Source organism: Arvicanthis niloticus, chromosome 21 (genome assembly GCF_011762505.2).
Source record: "Arvicanthis niloticus isolate mArvNil1 chromosome 21, mArvNil1.pat.X, whole genome shotgun sequence".
Lineage (NCBI taxonomy): Eukaryota > Metazoa > Chordata > Mammalia > Rodentia > Muridae > Arvicanthis > Arvicanthis niloticus.
Genome location: NC_047678.1, coordinates 540,274 through 564,504, shown reverse-complemented (window position 1 = coordinate 564,504; position 24,231 = coordinate 540,274). Strand labels below are relative to the sequence as shown.

At 39.6% G+C, this 24,231-nt stretch overlaps 1 protein-coding gene across 1 annotated transcript in view; it reads right to left on the bottom strand.

The window, feature by feature from the left end:
• Nucleotides 1-24,231, bottom strand: part of Cd109 (CD109 molecule) — a 93,023-nt gene that overhangs the window by 24,089 nt on the left and 44,703 nt on the right. The window contains exons 17-22 of the mRNA XM_034484065.2: nt 14,786-14,927; nt 14,038-14,155; nt 10,743-10,856; nt 7,537-7,755; nt 6,633-6,777; nt 5,279-5,455 (exon numbers count right to left, since the gene is read on the bottom strand). Of these exons, the coding sequence (XP_034339956.1) occupies nt 5,279-5,455; nt 6,633-6,777; nt 7,537-7,755; nt 10,743-10,856; nt 14,038-14,155; nt 14,786-14,927 (915 nt within the window). The remainder of the gene's footprint in view (nt 1-5,278; nt 5,456-6,632; nt 6,778-7,536; nt 7,756-10,742; nt 10,857-14,037; nt 14,156-14,785; nt 14,928-24,231) is intronic.

Here is a 24,231-nt window from a genome sequence, read left to right as displayed (position 1 = left end):
GAACTGTGAGAAGCCCCTTACAAGTATTAACTTGGGTGAGTCTAATAACCCTGAGATGTGATGTCATTATTAACCTTTTGATAAGATAACATAAAATGGGTCAGAGCTGAGATCAAGGCATGAAATCAGAATTTATAGAAATCACCACCCAGGTGGGAATCCTCCAACATTCCCTGCATCAGAGTCAAAAACTAGCCTCAGTCCCCCACTAAGGGCAGCCAGTTCAGAGGAAACAAGAGTTGGACCATTTTCAGTTGTAGAGTGGCTCAGTAAACCAGATCCCAGACCTCTAGCTCTGCTCCCACGGAAAAGCGAAGGAAAGAAGAGAAGCCAGGGAGAAGAGCTGCTTTGACTCTCTGCAGCAATCTCCTCTGACACTCCCTTCCTCATCCTGTGCTGGCCATACACGCTATGTCAGGCCTAATTCCCACTTTATTAGCAGAAAAAGATGCCGATGATGTGGCTATAATGTTTATTGTTAGTATAGCAATCTTCATTCCATGGTAGTTATCTGAGTTGGAGATTTTTCAGCACAATAGATGGGCAAGTCAAAAGCTTGGTTTTCTCCAAAAGTTTACAAAGAAATAAGAGTATCCCTTACAAGATCTATGTTTACAAACACCTCTTTTTGTATGGCAAAGAATAATATAATCAGATTCATCAGATAGCTCTGAAAATTAAACTACGGAAGTCACGAAGCTGCTGAGATCACAACCTATAAACTACTGCATACAGCAGGCCAGATAAGAAGCAAATCTTGATGGAGCATGAGTTTTCTCTGGACTAACCATGAAAGTAGTCACAACTTAGCAAACTAAAGCTGAACGCACTGCCTACAGAAACAAAAAAAGAACAGCCCAGGGCTGGGGTGTAGCTCAGCCGGAGAGTGCTTGCCCTGTGTGTGCCACACTCAGGGTCCCGTTCTGAGAAAAGACAGTATTTTAACAGACAAAAACATTGATTTCAAGACTCTCGCCTGTAATGCAAACTGCAGATGTTGTAATTTAAATATCTGAAGAAAAGGCTCACTGATCGAATTCAACAGATAAAGGCCCTTGCTGCCAAGCCTGAAGACCTGAGTTTGATTCCCACATGGGAAACAAGAGAATCAAGTCCCAAAAGTTGTCCTCTGACCTCTACACCCACATGTTCCCACACCTAAAGACCCACATACACAAAATAAAAATAAATAAAATGTAACTTCAAAGCAAATCTAAATATCTGAAGAAAACAAGCGGCTTAATGTTTCAATTAACAGGCTCAGGATTTCCAGTCCATGTCAGAAATGGTTTCTTTTTACAGTTCTTTCTTGATAGCAAAATGTTTCATTCAGTGATGTAGCTGTTGGTTACAGGACCCCTGGGCCACCAAAACTTAAGTAAGACAATGTGTTATTCCTAAGTGATATTTAAGTAATCACAAATCACATGAAATCTTCATTAATGTTGTAAAAAATAAGAACAACTCCATAATATTTGCAAGTCTTAGAAAAGACAATCTCTAAAGCGAGACTCTGATGTCATCCTGCAGAGTGGTATCAGGAAACACTGACTGTCTCCTTCAGATGGAAGCTGTTGGGCCAGCCTGAAGCACTGATCACTGAACTGTGGAAGAACTTTAGAACTCTCCTGGATCTGACACCAATACTAAAAGGATGGACTTAAGAGCCCAAAAAGTTGATATGGAGCACCATCCACGCACTCAGCTCTGAGGTGCCCGTGTGGTGATACAACACAGAAGGAATTAGACGCAGGATAGCACCATCCAAGTACTAATACTGACGATGATCAGGTATGTCTAAATAATGTTAAATGAAGAACATAAATGGAGCGATACAAATGAGATAATCTTAAGAAGAAAGCTGACACAAATACCTGGGGGCTCTTGATTGGGTTCCTTCCCTCTGCCAGTTAGAATTAAAAGGGGGGTGGGAGAGAGCCGGAGTGTAACAGGTAGCAGCAGAGAAATCTCAAGCACCACAGACAGAGTCAAAAGTTAAAGAAAGATGTTTTCTGGAGGTGGGGAAACACACATGCAGCAGGTACACAGAGAATGTGTGCAGAACAGACAGGCCACTCGGGAGACTGAAAGATCTAGTCTCTTCTCGTGGGGTGGAGGTTTTAAAGCTTATTTTCCTCTCCGTTTAGGGTTGGTCAGTTAGAAGAAAGGTAAGATAGATGATTGGCCCAGAGCAAGCATCAAGTCAGGAGAGTGAGGAAGGAGTTGGCCAACCTGGAAATTCACCACCTTTACAGGGAGTCTAGCTCCTAGTGTCTCAACACCATGTAAGTACATTTATTATTTGGGAAACTGAGGCACTCAGAGGCTGAGGAAAGAAACCCAAGATAGGGCCCATGGCTGGTGTCTTAACCACTGTGCTTTCCTTTCTCCTGTGCCACCTTTATTAAGTTCACCATGCTGCACACTTGGAAGGCTACTTGGTGCTTGGAGACCTAAGCTTTCTCTGCCTCCGGTCAGTGTACCCTTCTAGCAACTAAGAAGCATCAGGAGAGAGAGAGCCCCTGAGGGCCACTTGGAATCTTGTTGTTTCCAGAATGGGGATCTAACCCAGTGCCTGGCTCTTGTTAGGCAAAAACAGAACCCATCTCTAGCTGGCTTTGAAAAACTGATTTGACAACAACAGAGCTGACGTGTAGGGGCCAGAGCTGCACTTAGAAAAGAGCCAGAGCTGGGGCTTGAGCTCTAGTAACTCTGAGCAAAGTTTCATAGGACAAGCCAAGTCACCTCCCAGGAATGAGTTAGTTCTTCAGGTAGCTCGAGCCATTCAAAATAGAATTTAAGGAGCTGGAGCAATGGTGCCACAATAAAGAGCACTTGATGCTTTTGCAGAGGAAAGAGGTTTGGTTCCCAGGACACATTTGGTAGGTTACCACCATCTGTAACTCCAGTCCCAGGGGATCTGGCATCCTCTCTGGCCTCTCCAGGCATCAGGTACACATCAACCAAAACATTCATATGCATATAATAAAAATTAATTAAAATGTAATAGAGTTCAAAATATTTGATCAGCAAAAATTACAGTTCTTAAAGCATATGTAATAAATGCACTATATGACATTTTATGAGCTATTGTGCTTTATTAAAACATGATAATGAATGCATATTAAATTACAAAATGTCAGCCTAATATGAATGTACTTTCCATACAAAACCAGGCAAGCTAATAAATCGCAAGACAAAGTGGAGTCTTGTTTTCAAAAAGTCCAAAGTTAAATTTTAACAGTCTCCTGTATCTTTTATTCATCTTCTACAATGACTGTTAAACAAGATCACCATGCCATACTTTATCATAGGCAACCCTTTTCTTAAATTTAATCATAACAGAAATGTCAAAAAATAACAGTTCCTGTGTATATACACTTAAAACACAAATTATCTATAAACATATGTTAATAGAATAGTAATTTAAATCAGTATCTCTATATAAAAAGTAGAACACGTAGGTCTCTAAGAACTTTTGAGGTTTGGGGAGGGGCAGCTTATCAGCTCCTGGGTTGGAGAGTCTGCCAGAATGTCAGCATCGTGTGTGCTCCTCATGGAAGGAAAAGTAGATCCTCTCCACCTTCACATGACAGCTCTGGCTGCACTCCATCTAAATCCCAAACTCTGGTGCCCTCTCCTTGCCTTGCTCCTTGTCTCTCCTGCCTTGCTCCATGTATAACCCTCAGCTCCCACTTTGCACCACCTGGACTGACACCTTACAGCTCACATTGGGAGATTTAACTGTGCAGGGTCTAACCTTTACTGTCTCTTTCCTCAACAGTACCCTGTGTTTCTCCTCAACTGCTTCATCAGAGCCCCCACTGAGACAGTGATGTACTCAATATCTTGGTCCAGCTCTGGGTCCTCATCTATCAATCATTGCTTCTTTCTGAAAATGCAAGAATACTATAGACAACCCTCAGGGTGCGTGAACTCTGCCATCCATTTCCTGAGGTTTCCACAGCTTATTCACTCGTCCTGAGCCTCAGTTTCCTCACCTAGGATACGGAGATAGTAGTGTGACTCCCACCTACGGTTTCTGTGAGAATTAAGAAAACATGTGAAGCTTTTCCATAAGATTAGCTGCCCTTTCTGTTATCACACAGCTTGAGATAAACAATTTTCTGTAATGAGAGACACTAAAAGGAAGGTTCATATCAAAATAGTGTTATTACTTGGGCTTGGCAATTTATGAAAAGTGGGCATGATGGCTGTGCCTCTCTGTGCATTTAACCTATTCATCTCTAAAGAAGGAGGGGGAAAGGGGAGGAAGAGGAGGAGGAAGAAGAGGAGAAGGAAGGAGAGGAAGAGAAAGAGGAGGAGAAACGGGAAGAAGAGGAGGAGGAAGGGGAGGAACAGGAGGAAGAAAAAGGAGGAAGGGGAAGAAGAGGAGGAGGAGGAAGGGAAGGAGAAAAGAAACCACATACAAACACACACACACACACACACAAGAAAACATTGAACTATACTTTCCCAGATTGTGCTGAGTGTTTCCCAGTCATTTCATATATAAATCCTTCCCATCTTCATGAATTTCCTGTATAGTATACATCATATAAACCATGCACACAAAAGCAAGATGAGACTGTTATTTGGGGCTGGCTTTTGTAGTATTTTATGAACTTGGAATTTTGCATTTGATTATTATTAGAAATGGTCCACCAATCTTCAACTTCTCTGGCCGTAGATGCTGGAGGCAAGGACTCTGAACACAATGAATGGTTGATTCAAATCCCAGGCTAGCCACTAGCTCACCATTTATAGCCCTGGAAAAGCTACTTAGCTTTCCTGTGTCCCAGCTTCCCTGAGCTACTAGGCTTTTACAGCAGTGCCTGCCACATAAGCAGCACTTGGCCCATGCTAACTTCGCCGTGGGCAGGTCACAGCCATAGCTGAGCAGGTCATGTAGCTCAGACAGTCACGTCAGAGATGCAAGCATCCAGGCCATACACACTGTTCTACCACAAAGCTAACCTGAACCACCTAAGACTCCATCTCAAGAAAAAAATAGTGAACAAATGTTCACAAACGATCAGTCATTCATTTTATTTTATAAAAGAGTTTTAAATTAGCAGCAGTTAAGCAATAGTTGGCTACTTGAAGACAAGTGACACCTTCCCACTGCCTGACCTTCAGAACATCAGTACCAAGTAGTCCCACAAATCATTCATAAACACAACCTCCATCTATTTGAAAACATGACCTAGGAAGGCCATGACCTATAAACAAATGAAAACTTGTTTTTAACAAATAAAAGTATACCTCCACTGCTTACCTTGCCTCATATATGAAAGGGCCTTTTCTTTTAAATTAACTGTCAGCTGTTTCTGTTTAGTCAGATAATCCAAAATGTAAATATTTGGAGCAAAATGTATCATGTTCTGTTCACCGCATCCATAAGGCATCTGTATCAGTGAGGCTAAGCCATAGATGGAAGAACCAAGAATATCTCCTGCAAGCACAAAACATTTGGTTCAGTGGATAATCATCACTTGCTCTTACCTGCTGGGGGCAGGCAGACTCAGCTCAGTATAGGCGTCTATCATAGAAGCCAGTGGGACAGAGTAGAAACTTAATCAAAACAAGAGCAATACCATAGATCTTAGCTTGTGGAGTGCACAATAAGCAGGATGCTTCTGCCTAAATAGGGATAGGGTATAAACTAAGTGTTTTTTTAGATCAGAGAATCAAACAAATGTCAGGACATTTAATTCTTCAGAAGGAGACTCAGGTGCATTGGGGAAGGCTATGTTTAATTCAAATGTATTTTAGGTTACTGGAAGGTACCTAGAAGTAACTGACATTCCTACAGTAAAGGCTGCTAGAATCTTGTACAGAAAACTATTCTAGGCAAGGGTTCTCAAGCCTTGCTTACTGGACTCACTGATGGAAAGTTTTCAAACTACACTTGCCCTGACCATAGTCTAAGAAATTCTAGTTTAGTAGGTTTAGAGAAAAAAAAAACAAATATTTTTGTTTTTAAACATGTTATGTAAGATTAGGAACCTCAGCAGTGGCTAAGAGGCACAGGGTCCAGGAGCTCTTCTCTGGAAGACACTCTTCCCTCTTGCTACAGTAGGTGTGGCCTTGTGTCTGTACATGAGTGTATGTACATGAGAAGCAACACCATCAGAAACTGAAAGCTTCCAGCCAGGTATGTTAATGCATGCCTATAGTCCCAGCAAAGAAGCTGAGGCATATGAATCTGGATTTCGAGGCCAGCCTAGGCTACATACCAAGACTTTATATCATGAAACAAAGAGCCAGTGATATAGGTCATGGGTAGAGTACTTGCCTAGCACGCACAAAGCAATGTGTTTCACCTTGGGAAGAAGGGAGAAAGATTGGGAAAGATTGAAGGAGAGAGGAAGGAGGGAAAGAAAGGAGGGAGGGAGGAAAAAAAGGGGAACAAGCTCAGACCCACCCAGAACTTCTTGTTAAGCAATACAGCCCACCCACATACGCATGCTGTGTGTTGAAAAGCACTGATTTAAGTTACAGCAGTTGACACCAACTAAAACCTTCCACAGTCTTTTCCCATTGGGGTTAAGTAAGACAATATAGTTATAAATAGATGGAAAAATAAATTATCAATGCAAATCAGCCAGTATGTCACACACTATTCTTACCAATTGCTGTGATCTGAACTCTTTCACTGCCAACAACCGTATTGGGAGGAAACGAGAAACTCAAAGATTCCTGGTTAGTGTCTATGTTGTTGTCAGACAGATCCAGTAAGACAGACTGTGAATATGACTTTTTTATCCCTTCAGGCTGTAGGAGAAAAAACACAGCATGGCATCTGCTTATCTGTTAACAGAAAACAGTGTGCAGATCTAAAGACAAAGATCCAGTGTACCGTGGGCAGAGCTGCACAGTGCACACCTACCTACTGTTTCCTGATTCTGACCTCCAACATGTTAAGCACTTGCTTTCTAGTTAAATTGAGAAAGCATTTCATGGAACTGGAATGGAAATGAAAATGACAGGGGGGAGGGGTGAAAAATGTGACGAAGAAAAGCCTCAGGGAGCAGATTAATCTGTTTGTATCCAAACAGAGTCACCTAACATCTTAACTGAAATCATTTTTAACTGGACAGAGATTTAAACCCAAGGCAATCACACCTCAGAATAAGAGCAGTCATCACTGTGCTGGACTGTGTTTTTATGCACAATGTCTTCTCAAAACAAGAGTCTGCAAAAACATACTTTGAGGAATTCCAAAATGCCTACCTTATCAACCTATGATCCAATAGGATCTCAGTATAACACAGTTTATAGCTGTAAATGACTATTTAGCAATAACTGACATTCCTAAATTTGCTTCTACTCAAATTTAAAAAGGAACATGACAGCATTTTTTATAACACATGTATGTTACATGTTTTACAGATAGATAAGAAAACAACTAGACATTACCAGGAGAAGACATTTTAGGGTTATCAGAAATTTGACACAGAAACACCATCTCCTGTTTGCTTTTCAATTCCATGTTAAGTTTTTACTGTATCCATCTAAACCCCAAATACTTACCTTTACCACAATCGTCCCAGTGACAGCATCAGAGGCCGTGGGTGAGGCAGCTGTCACTGTGATGGGAATCTCTCCCAAGTGCTTAGGTTTGATGGGGAAAACAAGAGTGACTCCGTTCTCTCTGGGAACTAGAGCAGTCTTCCGGTATATGGTGTTATTGATGTCATTTGGAGACATTAAAATATCAAAGCTGTCACTTTCCTCAATGAGTACCACAACCTGGGAAGAAAGAAAAAGTAAAACCCAAAATTTTGTATAAAAAAAAAAAAAAGAAAGAAAGAATGCTCTCCTGTAAAGAGTCATCTGTCACTATTATATTACAAGTATGAGACTCAAAACCAGAGGAAAACGGGACAAAGACTTGGTCATGTGGGGAAAATGGAAAGGCAATCAGAAAAAAAAACTGGATTTATTATGTGCATGCCTCTTCTACCTCAAAATATATCTGGGGAAAGGCATTTCTGGCTTCATTTCTGGTCCTTTTGTTAACTTCTCTGGCTACACAAAGCCACTTGAGTGGTGGAACTACACAGAAAGTCCACTTCAAATATTAGTTCCAGCATCTCCTGACTTAATTGTGTCATCTTAAGAGACACAAGTTCTATTAAAGAAGCATGAGACAGATTAAAATACTATTTTATCTCCTGAGACTCTCGGAAAAAATTATTCAATGAAAACTGTGGTTACTAATTTAGTACTAATGCATATCTTATTTAAAAACTTATTTTCTTCTCCCCTTGAGGAGAATTCTTCCAGGCTTGAGGGGTGTTTTGTTTTCTTTTGTTTTGTTTTGTTTTGATTTGATTTGTTTTTGAGACAGGGTCTCATTGTGTAGGCCTGGCTGACCTGAAACTTGCTATGAAGATCAGACTAGCTTTGAACTCACAGAGAAGGCAGCTTGCCTTCTGCCTTCTGCCTCTGCCTCTGCCTCTGCCCCCAAGTTCTGGGGTTAAAGATGTAAACCACTATGTCCAGAGGTGAGGGAGGGTTTAGAGCAGCAGTCCTCAACCTGTGGGTCACAAATCCTTTGAGAATCGAATGACCCTTTCACAGGGGTCAACTAATATTGGACATCTGATATTTACATTACAATTCATAGCAGCAGCACCGTTACACGTATGAAACAGCAATGAGAATGATTGTATGGTTGGGGGAGGGGGTGTCGCCACAACATGAGGAACTGTATGAAGGGGCCACAGCATTAGGAAAGTTGAGAACCACTGGTTTAAGAGTCTAACATTGTGAGCCTAGTTAGCCTGGAACTCATTATATAGTTCAGGCTATACTCAAACTTAAAACAATTCTCCTGACTCTGCCTCCCAAGAACTGAAATTATAGGTGTGTCCCACCACACCCAGCGTGGGCCTTACTTTTTACAAAGTATTTTCCAATTTATATTCTTATTTGTCACAATAATTTGTTTATATAATAATAATGATGATTGTTTTAAAATAGATAAGGAAATTACAATCATGTTATTAAGTTATATGCTAGTGAGGGGCAAACTGGAGATTAGGCTTTTTGATTGGATCTTCTGCTCATTTTACCAAAAAATTCTGACCACTTTAAAAAGCACAGTTAAAAAACAAAATGCTGGATCTGGGAGGATAGCTCAGTAGTTGGCTTAAATGTATTCAGTCTACAACACCAAAAAGTAGTAAGTAAACATTCTGATTTACTATGAGATGTACACACTTAAGAAACTATGGCATTTCATACAGTAGACTTATCATCATATGCCAAGGGCTGAAAATGAAACCATTGGGCCAATGCAACTAAACCTTAAGTCACTGTCCTTGCCTTGCAGCACACTGACTGCCTAAGGAGACACGGGACATGACTCATAAAATAATTTCCTGAAAACATAATGTTCTGAATAACCATGGAGACTACAAACATAATTTTTTATGTGGGTGAGCTCCTCAGGAATGGAATCCTAGCTGCAACCTGACTCAAAGAGAATAAATTCTTACCAACTGCAGTAGGTACATAATGGTAATGAGAAGAAAAAATACATTCTAGGTATGGACAACCAGGAAGAAATGCAGGCGGCAAGAGAGAGAAAGTCACGTCCCCAAGGCCAAAAGGAAGTTCCCTGGCTAAACAGAAGGATCTGTTCTGGGAAACTAAGAGAATATGCAGACATTCTAATGATATACCCAGACATAAATAAGCAGAAGAAATCACTAACAAAGTATATATACTTTCAATCTCCCAGCATTATACAAAATCCTTAGAGGAGTGTCAGACGTGTGCTTCCTCCCTATGAGTTGTTAGTCATGGAGACTCCAAAGGACCCCAGAAAAACTACTGGTCATTGCCATTGTCTTGGTTGCCTAGACCCCAGTGCTGAAGATAACATACACTTTAGTTATACTATAAAGACAAATAATGCTACACCTGAGCCAGGAGCTTCCTTCTTGTTGGCTAGCTCTCCTTATGCCAAAGCTGCTATGTAGGCAACACAGGGAGAAAAATTATCAATGGCCTTACCCATATGTGGATCTTGCATACTACAGTCCCAATCTGTCAGGCAAGAAATGCTCACTTGATACAATAGCAGAGCAACGGTTATGGCAGTAACCAAGTGCTTTCTGATTAGCTCTAAGGCCCACTCTATGTACGTTTGTATCCATAGAATACTGCTGTTCCCTGCTTCAGTTAAAGCAATGAACAGAGGTTAATCCCAAGACGTAGCCCATTGACTTATGGCTGGGGACAGCATCCACAGGGTCCAGCCATCCTTGAGGAGCTATTGTAAGTTCTGATGACTGAAAGGGCAAGTCATTGCCTTCAGTGGTGTAGGCACTAGAAAGCTGTCTATACTTCGGTGAATAGCTCCACACACATGTTCATGTGGGTGGCCCTGGTTAAAGGCAAGTGGACCACAGTATAAAATTAAGAGAAAAAGACATGGAAGTGGGAGGAGGAACCCCTTGGGAGAGAAGAAGGGGGGTAAGAAAGGATAAAGTGAATTCAACTAGACTATATTATATGTGGGTGTAAAATTTTCAAATAAATTAAAAATTTCTTAAATTTTTAAATTACCAGGTTAAAAGGATAAAACCAGTAAAATACATGTAAGTAAAAAAAAAAAAAAAAAAAAATGCTTGGAGCCCCTGATGCTCAAGTACTATGCATACTCCAACCAATTCTTGTATTTTGTTCCCAAGTATAAGTAATCAACAAAACCTTGAACACATTACCTTAGTGGTATCTTTCAAATAATTGACTACGGATACTTCCAAAGCAAACTCTTCACCTCTGATAATAGAGTAGGGAAGATTCAGGGAAATGAAAAATGGTTGGAAGGCCTGCAGCTAGAGAGAACACAATGACGACATGTTTTGATTCAGATAAAAATGTTTCACGTTATATACCAGAGCAATATCCACAGAACCTTTACAGCCTGGAACTCCTAGAGGTGCCCACGTGCCTATCAACCATCCCCTATTAACAGCTTGCACCGAGTGAATGGTGGAAAGCTGTTACTTAACACAGTAATTAGTGTACTATATTAAGGACCTAGTAGTAACCAAGCACTTCCTAGTTATTTGTACAATCATTATACCCCCATAAGGGTGCTGAGTTCCTATTTTATTTTTTAAAAATGATGTTCAGAAATTTCTGTAACTACTATAAGTGCAGGAGCCATAACCTATTTTCTCTGATACCAAAACAAGCTGACATTCTGTTACATTGCATTGACTCATAATTTGCTTCAAAAGTTTCCAATCCAACAGTCCCTGAGACTCACTTTAGTGAGTGGCCAGCTCTCAGAGTGGCCAGCTCAGAATGCCTCCTCTGCTTCCTGAAATAAGCCTGGTTACTTTAGGTCAGTGGTCTCTAGTAAGCATGTCCTGTGCCTCCAACCCATGCCTCTGTGAGCCACATACAACAAAGACAGCATGAACATGGCTTAATTAAGCATGGGGGTGGGGGTCAGAAGCTTAATTTTTTTTTTTGAAATTTGATTTCACACTTCTCAACTATGAACTTTGTAGATGACAAGACCACCTCACAATGTCAAGAGAATGGACGTGTCTGCCAGGTTTATGTAGACACTTGTAGACTGAACATTTTAGATTTTGACAGTGGCTGAATGGTAGTAGGAGCACTTTGTGGCATGAAGCTCTACAACACTTAGGATTTTCCCAAATGATAAACAACTACTGTCTTGTATTCCTTGTGATTCTAGACTTATTTATTATTTGTGTGTGGTTTATATTTGGGACACAGAAATATGATTTGTGGCTGAGTGCATTTGACTCAACGGATCTTATAATTTAAAATGTCATGTAAATATCTATATAGATATTGACTATTTACTTAGACATTCATGTAAATAAATCATCTGTTTAAATGACCTGGGCTTCCACCATAATATCATATACAAACTCAAAGCACTAATATTTCTACAAATTTTACTTTTAGATCCCAAGAAGGCAACACAAAATCTCTGTTATAGAGGCTTCCGGGTATAATAGGAGTGAAAATCTCTGTTACAGAGGCTTCCGGGTATAATAGGAGTGAAAATCTCTGTTACAGAGGCTTCCGGGTATAATAGGACTGAAAATCTCTGTTATAGAGGCTTCCAGGTATAACAGGAGTGACAGCTTTTGGGTTGTGGCCATTCACAATCCTTATATTCTTATTCGTAACTGGAAACAAAGTATGATGAAATTTGAGCACAGGAATGAAGAAATGCCTGCTAGGAAACATCTTGGGACATTGTGCTCATCTTTAAAATAATCCAGCCATTGTAAACTATTCGGTCAATAATAAACTTTATAATAAAATAGGGGCTGGAGAAATGAATAGTTAACAGGTTAAGAACACTTGGTGCTCATATGGAGAATCCAGATTTGATTCCCAGCATTCATTCACAAGTCATGTCAAAATTTCAGTTCCAGAGAATCCAACACCCTTTTTTCTAAGCTTCCTTGGGCACCAGGCACATACACAGAGCAGATAGATAGATATGGGCAAAACACTCTTATGTATAAAATTTTAAAATGTTACTCTTGATGTAGCCAAAAGGCTAAATTTTCTCTGTTACTACAAGCTTAAAAGTAAGTTATAATACAAATGATACCTGTTTTCTGCTTCCAACAATGATTAAATAAGGAAATTCCTGCCATCCATGCAATGAACTTCATTGCATTCTTATCAACAGTCTTACTTAACACAGTAATGCTTGAGTTACCTTAAATTGATTGTAATGTGGAACTTTCTCCTAGTAAAGATAGTGGCAATTGGTAATAAAATAAAAATTAATTCAACATTGAAATTTTGAAAAATAATAAGCATTATAGCAATGATGAGTTGGAAATTAGGAAGCAATAAGTGACAAGGTAAATTAAGTTTATAATGTTGGAAAAGATAAATAAGCAAAATTTAAGTATAAATTTTTATATTTAAATTTATTTTAATATAAATATAAATTTAAATATAAAAAACTCTGTAAAATATTATGTGTTATCTAAATTTGAATGTTTTGGATACATTTACTAATTATTGGTTGTTTTTAGTAGTATGTGGTGCATTTACCTTAATTAATTATAATTACCTTTATGCATTTATTATTTCAGAAATATGCACCATTTACAGAACATTCCATTTTACTCAAGTATTTCCTTCCATGTATGAAAACATTGAACACTGACTACAACCTACAGTAAAGGGGGAGATCGTAGGAGCAGTGGTCATAGCTTGGCCCACATCATGAGCTTACGCTGAGAGTTTATAAACATACATTCTTAACAATATATACGAGACCTCATTTTCAAAGGAAAATGCTTCAACAGTGTCTGCACTTTCTGATTTGACTAAAAGACTTCTGGCTTAAAGAATGAAATAAAAACCTAGAATGTAAAAAGTAAAAAAATATTTAAGCGATAATATTTTTAACCTTATGACCAAATCAATCAATTTAATATAACTCAGATTGAACAATTTAACACAGGGCCAGCAGATAGCTCAGTGGGTAAAGGCACTTGCTAGACAAGTCTGGCAATCAGAGTTCAATTCCCATTCCCAGAATTCACATAAACATATTTGGAGAGAATTGAGCCCACAAAGTTGTCCTCTGACTGCCATGTCTGTGTGCTGTAGTATACACACACTCACACAATAATAATAACAATAAATTATTAATAATAATAATTTAGGGCTGGGAAGATGGCTCAACGATTAAGAGCTGCCCTCCCAGAAGACCCAGGTTCAATTCCCAGTACCTAAATTGTCTGTAACTCCAGTTCCAGAGGATCTGACACCCTCACACAGACATATGTGCAGGTAAAACACCAATGCACATAAAATAAAAATAGGTAAACTTATAAATACTACTACTATACTAATTTTTTCAAAGACATTGACACAATTGAAGACAAAAAGGTAAAGTCACAGTAAACCATGATCAATAAAGTAATAGTTGATAATTTTCTGATCCTCGTTTCATTAGATTTCTGAGCCCTTCCCCTAAGTCAGTATTCCTTCTACCTCTGCTGGAATTGTTGTTAGCCCAAAACCCAGGTCTTCTGAGATGACAAAAGCAGAAGCCACCCAAGAAGTGATGGAATCAGGTACAGTAACTTCAAAGTCTTCATAAACCTTAGATCTGAAGTCAATACAAATACAGAAATTACAAAACCATTATTTCACATAATTCCAAATACGTCAACATAACAATTATTAGAAAAAAATTTAATTTTTACATTTATGTCATTTACATATCTAAGTTTAAAGTCACTGAGCATCTCAATTTCTCAAGAAGTAGTTTATAATATCATACTTTGCACACTCCAATAAAATCATTCAATCATGCCTTCTCAATTGACTACTAGTATTTTCAACAATGTTTTTAAATACATATTTTCAAGCTTTACTCCAATATTCCTCTCTCAATTTACAGATAAGTTTGTGGGTGCTTGGTTGTTTTGTCTATATCCCTATCAGCTCTGTTATGAATTTTCCTCCAACAAAGGGCTAGGAGACTTCAAGGGAGTTTAATTTGCCCTTCCTTTTATAAAGGCTACCCTCTCCTTGATGATACTCTGTGGACACAATCCTTGTGATTCAATCAAACACTACAGTTAGAGGCAATTGACATAAACCCCAAACTCTCTCATCTGCTTAGTTCCTTGACACACAAGATTTATGCTTAAAATACATTAGAAAGTAGGAAAATATTATTCAAGATATACACTAAGTGAAACATAAATGAACAAAGAACTTTACAGAACTTTACCCCATGTAGGAGTCTAGCCAAATCCATGATTCTGGAAAATACTTCCTGACATGTGAATTGCTAACTGAAGAAGCGTCTTCAAAATCAACAAGGTTTGCCTCATTTCCCTCCTCAAAGCGCTCAGCATACTCTTCAGTATCGTCTGCAATAAACATGGACCACAGTGGGGAAAGGACGAACACTGGACAGAAAGAATTGCAAGCTTGGCTGCTGAGACCCGAGACATCGCAGCAAAATGAAGTTCAGAATTTACCTTGTTCAACTCTCTTGTTTTCTAAAGAAGCATCACAGACAACAGATAAGCCGTAGGACTTATTAAAACTACATACACAGTGAACTCAGAACTCAAAACATTCTTTCAGTCTCTTCTGTTTCGATGACCAATAGCTGAGAACTTAGATATTAGTTGCCTACTTTATTTAATTTTAAATTATTCAAGTTAAACCACATTTTGAACCCACCTATGATTTTTTTATACTCTTCTTTGAAAGCTCCCGGGTACTGACTGCCATTGGCTTTGTTCAGCCTAGGACACTGTAGTCAATCCATTGGTTGGAATTTACATTTAAACAAACGTGTGTGGAAATCAAGACATTTGGGTCATCTATCTCCTTTTTTTTAATTTTTCTGTAAGTATAAAATTATTGCAAACTATGTGCCAGCATGGTAGTGCACACCTACAATGCCAGTACCCAGGAGGTAGAGGCAGGCCAATCTCTGTGGATTCAATGCCAGCCAATTTCAATGTCAGCCAATGCTATGTAGAGAGACCCTGTCTCAAAAAAATTAATTTAAAATATAATATAAAGAAAATTACATCACAGTGTGGTAGGTTCCAAAGCTGTAAAGATGACTGCAATTAAATATTTTTATAACCTACAGAGAAGATAAAATTTTTCAATAAACAGAAAGGATAATATGTAAGGTCTATTAAATAAAAAATAGTTAAATTTACAAGGAATCTGGATGATGAAAAGAATTTCAGCAGAAAATACTCCATGCTTGCTCTCATTTTCGAATGTTAGGTTTGAATCCTCAGACATGTATGTTTCACTTGGAATATACACAGAAGTCAGAAAATTAGGAAGAGGGCACAGGGGGTACTTTCAATGGAGAAGAAAGCCAAAACAATGGCAGAAAGGCTCAAAGGGTAATAATGGGTGGAACAGGAAGATTAAATTATAATGGGGTTTGGGAAAGCAGGGTAGAAGAGAAAATGTGTGGAGGGATAAATAACACTAAAGATCACTTCAAAAGTCAAACTAAAACCTCCACATTACTTTGGAAGCTTCACACACACACACACACACACACACACACAGAAACACACATGCACACACAATTATACAGAGCTGAAGAGATAACTCAGCAGTTAAGAGTATTCATTGCTTTTATAGGAGACCCACCAAGTTTGATTCTTATCACCCATGTGAGGCAGCTCACACCTACTTGTAACTCCAGATCCAACATCAATATCCTCCAAGAACACCAGCTATCTTGTATACATACATACATACATACATACATACATACATACATACATACAAAACTTTAAAATAAGAATTAAAATGGAATTACCCTATAACAGACTGACAATAGACATCATAGGTTAACAAATTAAAAGTCCAGTGCCAACTTTTTTTGGAGTTGTTAGATATTGAGTTCCCATAGATCCCCAAACATTGCAAGCTACTGCCAGTGCACTTGGTTACCCTCCAGAACTTGGAGGATGGTAAGATACTATCGCTAAGAATACTATAAAAACATGAGTGATAAAACATGAAGATATAAGGTGTTACTCACATGGAAGCTTCATCACTTCTGGCTAGCTTTCATAGTGCCAGAGGGTGCTCTTCCTGCTACCAGAGGAGCAAAGTAACCACCAGTCATACCTACCTATGAACCCTGCAAGCCACAATAACAGCTGGCCTGGCAAGATATGCCTACTCATGCAATAGTAGAGTGAACATCCTGAGTATAAACATGATTGCATTTAGTTCCCACTCCATATGATGAAACTAATACCTGGCTCGTGTTAGGTTAAAAACCTGTGTCTAGGTCCTAAAGAAGAGTCTACTACTATCAATCTGCCAAATGGACATAATTAATTACTTATCACTATATCCATAGATTAAACCATCTCTCAGTCTTCATCAGAAAAACTTCTATTTGCAGTATATGATGAATAATACCGAAACCCCCAAGTGGTCAAGATACAGATAACAAAAGATTGTGAAATTCCTGGCCCTAAATAAGACATCTATATTACATCCCTTCCTCCCAAGGCTCAGAGATCATTGTGTAAGATGGGGAAGAGTGTAAGAGCCATAGGTAACAGAACATCACAAAGAAATGGTGTCCTCCAGATACAACAGGGCAGCTGCAAATATGGACTCAAAGCAGCTATGACAACATGGACAAGGCCTATGCAAGCTCAAGCCAGTACATGGAGAGGGGTCCCAACACGGAGAGGGGTCCCAACCATAGCTGAGGAGATACTTTGGCAACTGATAGCTTCTGGAAGGAAGCTTAATAGTGTATCCCTTGGTGAGTCAACCACTCCAGTGCAAAATCACAGATCCCAGAATATATGGGTAACATAATTTGAACAAAATGGGGGAGGGGGGAGAGACACAAATTTGAGTAGGTCCATAGAAAAAGGAGTAGATATGAGGGAAGTTGGAGAAAGGGAAGATAATGATCAAAACACATTGTATAAAACTCTCAAAGAATACAACCAACTTTGTAAATCCATCTGGTGGTTTCTCAGAAAATTGGGAATAGTTCTACCTCAAGACCCAGGCATATACCCAAAAGACTTTTCACCATCCCACGAGGACACTTGCTCAACTATGTTCATAGTGGCTTTATTTGTAATAGCCAGAAACTAGAAACAACCTAGATGTTCCTCAACTGAAGAATGGATAAGAAAATGTGGTTCACTTACACAATGGAATACTATTCAGCTATTAAAAATAATGACATCATAAAACTGGCAAACAACTAAATGGAACTAGAAAATATCCTGAATGATATGATCCAGATCCAGAAAGACAAACATGGTATGTACTCACAATTGAACATTAGCCATAAGGTACAGGATAATCATGCTACAATCCACAGATTCAAAGAAGCTAAGTAACAAAAGTCACCAAAGGGAGAAAGTTAAATCACACTGAGAAGGGAAAATGAATAGAAGTCAGGGATGGATGAAGAAAGGGACCAGTTAGGGGAGGGGGAGGGATAGGAACAGGAGGGATCAAATGGGTTGGAGGACAGGAGGAGAGAGTACTGGAAGAGACAACAGAAATGAGGATAGGGAAGCATCTCTGGGAGGAGCCAGAAACCTAGGACAATGGAAATTCCCAGGAATCTATGAGGGTAACCCTAGCTAAGACTCCTAGCAATAGAAGATATGGAACAGTCTCTTGTAACCAGGAAGACTCCCAATAGAGGGATTGGGACACAAACCTAGCTACCAAACCTTCAACTTGTCCTATTTACAAGATGTGCAGGGTTAAAGATGGAGCTGAAATTGAGGAATGGTCAGCCAATGACTGGTCCAGTTTGAGACCCATGCAATAAGAGAGAGCCTACCCCTGACACTATTAATGATATCCTGCTATGCTTACAGACAGGAGCCTGACAGTTATTGTCATCTGAGAGGCTTTACCCAGCAACTTATGGAAACAGACTGCAGAGGCCCACAGCCAAACAGTAGCGGGAGCATGAGAAATTCTATGGAAGAATGAGGAGGAAGGATCGAAGGAGCCAGAGGGGTCAAAGCCACCACATGAAAACCCTCAGAATCAACTAACCTGGGCTCACAGAAGCCATGGAGACTGAATTTGCCAACCAGAGAGCATGTTTGACATGGACCAAGGTCCTCTGTACATATGTGACAGTTGTACACCTGAGACTTTATGTCAGACCCTTATAGCAGAAGCAGCGGCTGTCTCTGACTATATTGCCTGCCTTTGGATACCTTTCCCCTAACTGGGCTGCTGCCTTTTCTACCCTCAGTAGTAGAAGACGTACCTAGTCCTGCTGCAACTTGATATGCCGAGGCTGGTTTGATATCCATGGAAGGCCTCCCCTTTTCTCAGGGGAAAGAGAGTAGAGGTTGATGGGGGACGGGAAAAGGAGAGAGAGAGACTGGGAAGAGAGGAGGAAGGGGAAGCTGTGATTGAGGTGTAAAGCTGATTAATTAAAATTTTAAAGCAGTAAGCAAAAAATTTTAAACATACTTAAGAGACATATCTACTCTGCTTCTGAGCGTCCTTCTGTACTCCTAAAACATGATTCCAAGTCGATAGCATACACCAAGTCTTCTATAGAAGGAAACTCCTCCAAGGTAAGAAAAGATCTACACACGCCAATACAGGAAGCACACGGAACACCAAAGAAGAGACAAGAACGGAAAGGGAATCCTCACAGCACACCTCAGACTCCTGGGAGCTCCCAGAGACTAAACCAGCAACCAAAGCTGGTCTGAGGCCCCTGGCACTTATGTAGCAGAGGGCTGCCTGGTCTGGCCTCAGTGGGAGAGGATGTGCCTAATCCTGTAGAGGATGCCTCAAGTTGGGGAGGAGGGAGCACCTTTTCAGAGGCAAAGGAGAGGGAGTATGGGGGAAGAACTCTTCCAGGGGGCACTTGGAGAGAGGCAACATTTGGAATGTAAATAAATAAAATAATTAATAAGAAGAAGAAGAACCTTTCAACAAGAGGGAAATCATGCCTGGGTACTGGAAACCCAACCAACTACCCAGGGCTAGTGAGGTCATAAGGCTTAGAAGAGAACCTACAATCACCATTTACTAAACTAACATAATCCCTAATTACATTCTAAGTATGTGTCCTTATATATACAGACAAGTGTAGTCCTCACTCCTCGTCAAGGAAATGTCTCTTTGCAATAGACAGAGACTGTAGGGAAATGGCATGAGGAGACTGTTCCTAGCTTGCCAGCTTTGAGGCAATCTAGGGTCTTTGTCATTCTCAGCAGACTGAGACAGAGGAAGCAGACTTTATCAAGCAGATAATCCTGGTGTTCTCACAAGTAAGCTGCAAATCTGAGGAAACGACCTTTGTGATCCTTTTGTCATGAGAAAACAACTTTGGTTTTATTTATAAGAAGCAACACATCTAAGAGTTGTTTCTCAGATTCAGTTGTTTCTAGATTTCTCAGGCTGCAAGGAGGTTTGGGTCACTGAAACAAGATAAGCTATTGCTAGGCAAACAGCACCTGGTGTAAAGTGGAAACTGTGGAGAAATCTTTATTCTGCCTTTTGTATAATAGATGCTGAAACTTTGAATGAAGTGTGCATTTGCTGACTATAGCTGTGAACCCCCTGTGTCCTGTTAGTGCGGCTCTACCCTTGGGACCACAACACACTAGTTGTGGGCAAGAGACCACTACTGAAAACTATCAGTCACAATGCAAAGTTGTGGAGCCTTGTTCCAACTGATACATCTACAGTATAACTCTTGCATCTAAGATTTGGGGAACATTTCAGAAAGGAAAATATGGAAAGACTGTAAGAGCCAGAGGAACAGGAAGTGAGATTGTGTCTTCTAGGAATGTCAGAAGTTACACCCATATTCTCAGCAATATGACTGCCTTAGCAGGACAACAAGAATAATACAGACAGGGAAAAGCCCAGGAGGCCTCAACCCTACATATAGCCATTAAGAAATGCTGAGAGGCCCCCAGTCTCACAGAACTCAGAGGAAGCAGGCCTCCCAGGAGCTCTAACCCAGTCAGTATCTTAGGTAAGCAGACAGCTATGCCCGCCCCAAACAGGGAGTGACTCGGACCCACTAGAATCCAGGAAGTCACTCCTGGCCAGGAACACTGGTTCTTTCCTTTCTGGGCCTGAGCACTGAGCAGATTTTGGGCCCCAAATCTTACCCCAGTAGTAACACCCACCCCACACAGTTCTTATACAATCAAGATAATAGGAAAGACAGGCTCCAGTCAGAGACAGGGCAGGTAGCACTAAGGAGATACAGATGGAAAAAGGCAAGCCCAAGAACATAAGCATCAGCAACCCAGGGTACTTGGCATCATTAGAACCTAGTTCTCCCACACAAGAAAGTCCTGAATTGCCCATATTACTAGGAAAGCAAGATTCAGATTTAAAATCACTTCTAATGATGATGATACAGGACTTTAAGAAGGACATAAATAACTCAAAGAATTTGAGGAGAACACAGGTAAACAGGTAGAAGCCCTTAAAAAGGAAACACAAAAATCCCTTAAAGAATTACAAGAGAACACAACCAAATGGGTGAAGGAATTGAACAAAACAATCCAGGACATAAAAATGGAACTAAAAACAAGAAAGAAATCACAAAGGGAAACTACCCTGGAGATAGAAAACCTAGGGAAAAAATCAGGAGTCGTAGACGCAAGCATCACCAACAGAATACAAGAGATAGAAGAGAGAATCTCAGGTGCAGAAAATACCATAGAAAATATTGACACAACTCTCAAAGAAAATGGAAAATGCAAAAGGTTCTTAACACAAAACATCCAGGAAATCAAGGACACAATGAGGAAACCAAACCTAAGGATAATAGGTATAGATGAGAGTGAAGATTCCCAACTTAAAGAACCAATAAATATCTTCAACAAAATTATAGAAGAAATCTTTTCTGATCTAAAGATGCCCATAAACACACAAGAAGCCTATAGAACGCCAAATAGACGAGACCAGAAAAGAAATACCTCCCATCACATAATAATCAAAACACCAAGTGCACAAAAACAAAGAAAGAATATTAAATGCAGTAAGGGAAAAAGGCCAAGTAACATATAAAGGCAGACCTATCAGAATTACACCAGACTTCTCACCAGACATTGTAAAAGCTAGAAGATGCTGGACAGATGTCATACAGACCCTAAGAGAACACAATATAGTAATACCCAGCAAAACTCTCAATTGCCATAGATGGAGAAACCAAGATATTCCACGATAAAACCAAATTTACCCACTATTTTTCCACAAACCCAGCATTACAAAGGATAATAGCAGGAAAGCTCCAATACAAGGAGGGAAATTATACCCTAGAAAGAGCAAGAAAGTAACCCTCTTCCAACAAATCCAAAAGAAGATAGCCACACAAAGATAATTCCACCTCTAATAACAAAAATAACAGGAAGCAACAATCACTGTTCCTTAATATCTCTTAACATCAATGGACTCAATTCCCCAATTAAAATACATAGGCTAATGGACTGAATACATAAACAGGACCCAGCATTTTGCTGCATACAAAAAAACCCATTCAGTGACAAAGACAGACTCTACCTTAGAGTAAAAGGCTGGAAAACAATTTTTCAAGCAAATGGCCCTAAGAAACAAGCTGGAGTAGCCATTCTAAAATCTCCAGCCCAAGAACACAAAAGGAGGGACTCATGGCTCCACCTGTATAGGTTGTTGAGGGTGGAAGTGGACAGCCTTGGTACCTGAAAGTTTGGATTCCCTAGTGTTGGGGAATTTGAGAGCAGGAAGGTGGAAATGGGAGGATGGTGGGAGCACACCATTATAGAAACTCCCAGAATTATATGGATTAGACATGACAGAGGCAGGCCCAGAAGACTAGATTCCAGAATTCAAACAAAAAACTATCTTGATACTAAAATTTGTTTTGAGAATTGTATATTACAGAATACACAGCCTTAGTGTATCTACTCATCAAGCAAGCTGAGCAGACCTGCCCAAACCTCTGATGTCCTGGAATTCCAGCTGGATGCAGTGAAGACACAGCGTCAGAGGCTTATCAGTTTACTCTTACCCCTGCCCCTCTTCTAATATCTCAGTGCCCATAATCAGCTTGAAGAAGTTAACGAAGAGTCGGTGTCCCTATTCCCTGGGCTTGGGGACTGAGGTGATTAATATTGGGCTGTCTTTCTAGGGAAAAGTAGTGGTTTTGTTGGAACAGGGAGGATTAGCTAGGATTTATTGCATAGCCACAACCTATTGGTAGAAATAAGTATAATTGTTATTAAGATGAAGTTATAATTTTTTAAGTGGTACAAAATTTACTTTGATTTCAAATTTAAGGTTTTCATTGGTACGAGCTTCTTATTGATATAAAAGTGAGATGAATATTGTTACTCTCATAGGCATTGTGCCTGTATAACACATTTATGAATACAAGGCTTAGACCCAGTCCTTCTTTAACTTTTTTAACTGATTTGAGATGGTTAGCCTGTGAGTTAAAGGCCTATAGAAAACTCATGGCTCTGAGTTTATTGTTAGGGTGTTTTCTATATTTTATTTAGAAATAGTTGAGAGGAGTTAACAGACAACAGTCCAGATTGCCTTACATGAATAGTTGGTTTTCAAAATGTCAGAAGTCCACAGAATTGACGTTATAAACATTTCTGTATTAATGTTCATTTTGATTAGAGACCTGTCTGCTCCTAACAGCTTCCTGTCATGGATTCTAAGAAGAAATTGAGCATCTTTGGAGTTACTCCAGTTGCGGTGAGACAGCCACTAGGCAAGAATTGCCTCTTTCCTTCTACAGACAAATTACTGTCCAGAAAAGGACACACTTGCAGAATAGTTGACTGATTATATCTGCCTAGACAGAGTAATCAGCCCTCAATAATTCTGCATCACTAGGTCTGTCAGATGATCCTGGACCAGAAGGCTGAAGACCAGATGCTCCAATGTTTTGTAGTATAGGGACTGTCCAGGTGTTCAGAGGTCTCTATAAATTGGCTAAGTTTTAGAAGCTATGCTTTGTGCTTCCCATAATTTCAGTTAACTCAGTCATTCTGGATTTCTGATAGGGTTGAAAACTTATAGTCTCATAGCCAATCCCAGCTATTTACTTTGAGAGAAAAGATTTGAGAGGATGATTTTCAGCTGACATTCATTCTAAAACCAAGAAAAAAGCCAGGTTCAGAACTAAGTCATTTAGTTAGGAGTGATGACAGAGGTTCTGCTTAGCCAACAAAATGATGGACTGGGTATTAGGTCTATCTTGCACCTTACTGACACAGATTGGTATAGTTATGCTCTAATTGTATTTTGAGAGAAAAGTTTCATTTTAACAGGAAGGGTGATATGTAGGAGGAGCTAATGTGGGAGGAGTACAGAATAAGCCATAAACTGCCAAGATAATAAAATTAGAGAATGCAAATGCTTCAAAAACTTGTTCCTTTTAACTAATTCTAAAATAACAGCACAGTTTGCAACACAAATTAGATCCACAAGATTATCCAATACATCCCAAACTATAACCCCTACCTTAGAAAACGACAGAAAAGCATTCATTTCAGAAATGTAGTCAGGAGCCCACGCAACATTCCCTGTTATCCTCACAAAAAGTTCCACAGTCCATAGAATGAAAACACTTTAGCACATAGCAGTCATGTTGACCTAGAAAATCCTTGTCCCATTACAGGTGATAGGCAATACGTGAGATGA